Here is a 5,243-nt window from a genome sequence, read left to right on the forward strand (position 1 = left end):
TGCTACCATGACAAACTCTCGGAAGCTGCATCCATGGCCACCAAATGCTGCAATTGGCGTAGACGAGTGCTGGCAACCCGCGACGTTACAGCTGCAACCGTCGATGTGCTATGAAGGGGTCCAAGACGGTGTCGCGGCGGACAACCACCGGAATGCTTGCAATCATGACGCTGGAGGCACTACTATGTTGCGCTACCAACTTGGGGGCGCGACAAATTTTTGCCGGAGTTTAGGTAGGCGCGACGTGCACGGGATGAACATGGATGGAATAAAACATCAAATGAGGGTGTGTGACGGTTACGGATGAGGGCATTCAACGAGCAGTGAACGACAGGGCGAATATTGGGCGGGCAGACCGGCGGCTAGCAGTGCCCTTTAGCAATTGTGAAGAAATAATAATAGTCGGCCGTGTTGCTGCAAAATGCAAACTATTGACCGATCAAACCAGAACATTATTAAGCCTGTCACACAAGACATGAGCTACTTGTACCTTCGGACACAAGGAAGCGAGTTGCAATTGTCAACCCTCGACGTTATTCTCGTACTTTCTCCGTCCAAAAATACTTGTCATTGAAATGGATGGATATCGTTCGTTTTCAAGTCCGCAGCCAAGGTGCGACAAACCAACGACGGAACCAGATGCCACAAGCAGCGCTGAAATGGACTACTAAAAGTAAAAGAATTTCTAGAGGCAAAAGAAACGTCTCAGCGTACTAGTCAAAACCAGATTCCTTCGTCGGCTTTTCGCTTTTTGTTTCGCAGTACGCGCTCTCTCTTTTCCCCTCCCTCTCTGCCTTCATTGTCCCCCTCCGCCGCGAGCTTCCAGAAACAAACCACGGAAAGGGGAAGGAGGAAGAGGAAGCAAAGCTCTGGATCGATCGATCTCCGCCCTCGGCATGGCGCGCGTCCTCCCTCTCGACATTGAGCCCGGGGAGACAGCCACCAGGTAGTAGCGCGCGCACCTCTCCTCTCTAGCCGCCGCGGTTTCTGCTGATTTTTCCTGCTCGGATTTTCATTTTTGGGCGAGCGATTCCGGCGGATGGTTCGTCTTCTCTAGGCGTCAGGGCTTGGGTGGTAGTTGGGCCGCGGCCAAATTCCAGTTAGGAGATTTGAATCTGTTATTCTCTTGCTGTTACTATCTTCAATACAGGTTTAGGCACGCCAAATCGCGGCTTACTTTGCTAGCTAGCACCACCTCGAGGCCGCGTGCCTTCTAGGCGGACGGGAATGGAGTGATCTTGCGCCTGCTGCCCCGAGCTTTATTATTTCTTTGGTTATTATTACTCCCATCCACCTTTGTTACCAAGTTCGTTGGAAGAAAAATGATAATAAAATAGGAAGTAGTAGTACTGAGATTTTTGTGTGCTTCTCTGTTGTCTCTGGCAGACTGGCCCCCATCCCACCTGCTCTGCTCCTGCAGCTCGCCATCCACCCCTGTCTGTCTGGGCGGTGGCTCCGGGATGGGGATCATTTCACGCTGCCGCTTACCCACCATTGATTAGAGCTGTGGGGCATGGGATTGCTACCTGTTACTACCAGCCTAACCCCGTGCACCAGCTATGTTTCGATATCACCCATGCATCCGGAATTTAGGAGGAATCACAGCAAAGAGGAGCGATCCTTTTCAGATTCTTAGTACCTAACGATGTTGCACTTGCTTTATGCTATCCTTTTCCTCATTCTCGGCTGTCTGTTGAAAGTTTCCGGAAATCTCAGTTTCCTTAAAAAAAATTACATCTCATAGACATTGTAAATTCAGGCAACTTATGAACATGTTACATTCTGATATTGGCTTCAGATTATATAATCTAATTTTCCTTTGGATCGTTGCTTGGGTTCCCTGTGGCTTGGTATCAAGGTTTTGGAGATAACATGTGTCTCATGAGCCTAGGATTCATTTAGGAATCCCTGTAGCACAGATCTCCATTCCTACTTGGACCAGGATATGAGTCACATTACTCTTAAGTTTTGCTTTGAGAAGGATCTAATGATGTATCCAATTTGGGAATCTTACTTACATTAGCATGTTACATCCAATGCTACTTTGAATATCATGATTGAGCAACCGTTTGCTACACTACGCCATGCCAGCTAAACCAGTGCATTTGAGTGTGAGTTCAGTTATGTGTGTAAATAAGCTCTCACGGATTACCATTTTAAGGAAAAAACAAGGAGTTGGGCTTGTGCAACTCTAATTTAGATAAGGATCGTCACATGTCAACCTTAACCCTACAACTATGGCACAAATTAATAAGATTTTTTCGTGTGCTGTATCAGTACCTTTATTTCCTAATATTTCTTGGCTTGTACACAGAGCTGGTGAGACGGTCGCAAACGTGCCAAGCTCTTCAGCTGTGGCATCAAACATAAAGGACGACGAATATGCGAGGCTGGTGACACCAGCTCAACATGCAACAGCTGACAACAACACAGAAATTCCTGAGCAACCAAAGTCAAGACACTTCATTTGGTGGATGAAAGTTCTGCTTGGCTGCTTCCTTCTTATATTAGCATCTTATATCTTCGTGAAATTTGGAGTCCCCTTTGCCTTTCAGAAGGTGAGGCGCTGATACTTTCTGTGCAAAAGGAAATCTCTTGGGAGGGTAATTTTAGGCATATGCCACTGGGACGTCAATAGACTTTCATTCTTCTAGTTACCTTTCACTGAATTTCACAAAATGCCTTTCAAAACCAACTGATGTTGGCTTGTTGGTTGGCTCTTCAGTAGTAATTGCCATTTTGGGCTGCGATCTTTTGCTTAGTCAGTACTGGTCAATTTTATTTTCTTACTATAATCAGGAACTTTCAGGTAGCATGCATATATAATTTCGATGGGACAATCACAAAGCTTGATGCCATTATCACACTGCTCATTTAAATTTTTTGGTTGTCCTTTACTATACTCGAACCAGCACCAGTGATGCATTCAACTTAATACTTTTGGTCTTTGTTGAACATGTCTGTTATATGTTTCCTTTTGTCACATATGCGTAGGTCTCAAGCATATGCTCAGGGTTCAGCTTGTAATGGTTAGGAATAACTGTTAGACTAGTACATTTACATTGACATGAATATTCTGGTTGGGTCATATAACTAGAATGCTATTTGCTTAGTGAGTGCATATGTGGCATACTGAACTTTGAGGGATATTTTATTTGTATTATGAAATTATCAATTGTGTCATGTTTCTGAGCTATGTTGTGCATGTATACTCTTTTGATCTTATTCCCTTTTTTTATGAGACATTTTGAGTTGAGTTGTTGAAACAGAACATCTACGGCAATATTCATGTATATTCTTCTGTTTGTTGCAGGTTCTGTTGCCAATCATGCAATGGGAAGCAAGCGCCTTTGGCCGTCCAGTATTGGCTCTTGTCCTCGTCGCATCTTTGGCTCTCCTCCCACTCATCTTAGTCCCTTCTGGACCTTCTATGTGGTTAGCGGGAATGATCTTCGGTTATGGCTGGGGTTTCTTGATTATTATGGCTGGGACTACTCTTGGCATGGTTGCATCATATTGGATTGGCTCATTGTTCCGCGAACGTCTACATGTAAAATTTCAGACTTGCATCTTTTCACTAAGGAGCTATGCCTTAATGTTCTTCTTCTGATCTGTTTCGTTCCTTTTTAAATGCAGGCATGGTTAAAGAGATGGCCTCAGCAGATAGCTCTAATACAGCTTGCTGGCGAAGGGAACTGGTTCCAGCAGTTTCGAGTTGTTGCACTATTCAGAATCTCACCATTTCCATATACAATTTTTAACTATGCCGTAACCGTGACAGAAATCAAGTTCAATCCTTACCTATGTGGTTCAGTTGCCGGAATGGTACCTGAGGCATTCATCTATATCTATAGGTATATACAGATATTCACATTACAGATAATGATTTGGTCAATTGAGTATAATTTTGTCAGACTATTGAGGCCATCTAGGTTTATATCTGCCCCCCCTAATGTGCATCTGTCATCTGATTAATGCCCTTAACAAATAGTACATGGATTGGCGACTGATTATTTTCCAATAGAGTTCAACAATGGAGCATTATTTGGTAGACAAGCGTCATAATCTATGCATTTGTGCTCTTGATAGGTTGGAAAAAACTATTCTTTGTCTTCTAGACTGTAGCAATATTGATAAGGATGGTGAATTGTAACTAACCCAAACAGAGAGAAGCTTGTCTTTTCAGGGTTGTGAGTGCACCAATCTGATTTCCAGAAGTCCATTAATCTGTCTGCGTATATGCAAGTAAAATTATAACAAAAAAGTTAACTATGAAGAAATTGTTCTCTATGCCAAATCTGAAACCAGTCCCAAATACTAGTTTTTTTATCAGTTAGCTGTCAAAGATAGAGAAGTTTGATTGCACACACTTTCTTCATCTTGCATTTTGGATTAGAGGTAGACCCACCTGAGTGTATTACTCAAGGTCAGCATCCAGATTCAAGGAGCTTATCTTTGTAGGAGTTGTTGAGTGCACTCACATCTGGTTTCCAGAAGTATTGATGAGTTACTAATCTTGCTAATGCTTATGCAGCGGACGGCTAATACGCACGTTGGCTGATGTGAAGTATGGCAAGTATAAGATGACGCCGGTGGAGCTAACATACAACATAATCTCGTTCGTGGTTGCCGTTATCCTCACTATCGCCTTTACAGTTTACGCCAAGAAGGCGCTAAGCCACATAAAAAGCTCAGATGATACTTGCGCAGAGGACCAACCTGGGGTGACTGCACTCAAGAATGGCCACCAGGAGTGTTCCCATGCACATCATGTAGCTTTAGATGTCGTGTGATGTCTATTCATCGGGAGCGGATTAGAGTGAAGTGAGGTGGTGTTAGTTGATCATCGTTTTCTCCGTCAGAGGAGGCGAGGTAGGCTCTGACAGCAGGTGGATGCACCTGTCTAACTAGATATATGCCCAGCTAATATGGTTATACTACTACGTTATTAGTTTCATGTAGTTATAATCACCAGAACATGTGACTGGCTTTGCCTGTTGTTGGCGGGAGATTTGTTCTGGCTGTTGAGGCCTTCCACTATGTGATGGATGTCATACTTCTGAAAAGTATGCCACGCATGCATCGATGCCAAGTGAAAAACTTTTGGCACCGCACTCACAGCGTGGGATAATTTGGCACCGCCTGCAGACTGACCCACATGTACTATAAACAAAGGGAAGCAAATCAATCAACCAACTACCAGCGTCTTCCTCTCATACACATGCCCATTTTTTATCCCGTGA

The 5,243-nt window shown here is 43.9% G+C and overlaps 1 protein-coding gene across 1 annotated transcript; it reads left to right on the top strand.

The window, feature by feature from the left end:
• Nucleotides 1-722: 722 nt before the first annotated feature.
• LOC119304144 (transmembrane protein 64-like) lies at nt 723-5,040 on the top strand. The gene is made up of 5 exons (XM_037581312.1): nt 723-946; nt 2,315-2,558; nt 3,314-3,550; nt 3,637-3,854; nt 4,535-5,040. Exons 1-5 carry the CDS (start codon nt 897-899, stop codon nt 4,791-4,793), a joined length of 1,008 nt encoding a protein of 335 aa, XP_037437209.1. The 5' UTR covers nt 723-896; the 3' UTR covers nt 4,794-5,040.
• The last annotated feature ends 203 nt before the right edge of the window (nt 5,041-5,243 follow it).

The sequence above is a fragment of the Triticum dicoccoides genome, chromosome 5A (assembly GCF_002162155.2).
Source record: "Triticum dicoccoides isolate Atlit2015 ecotype Zavitan chromosome 5A, WEW_v2.0, whole genome shotgun sequence".
Taxonomy (NCBI): Eukaryota; Viridiplantae; Streptophyta; class Magnoliopsida; order Poales; family Poaceae; genus Triticum; species Triticum dicoccoides.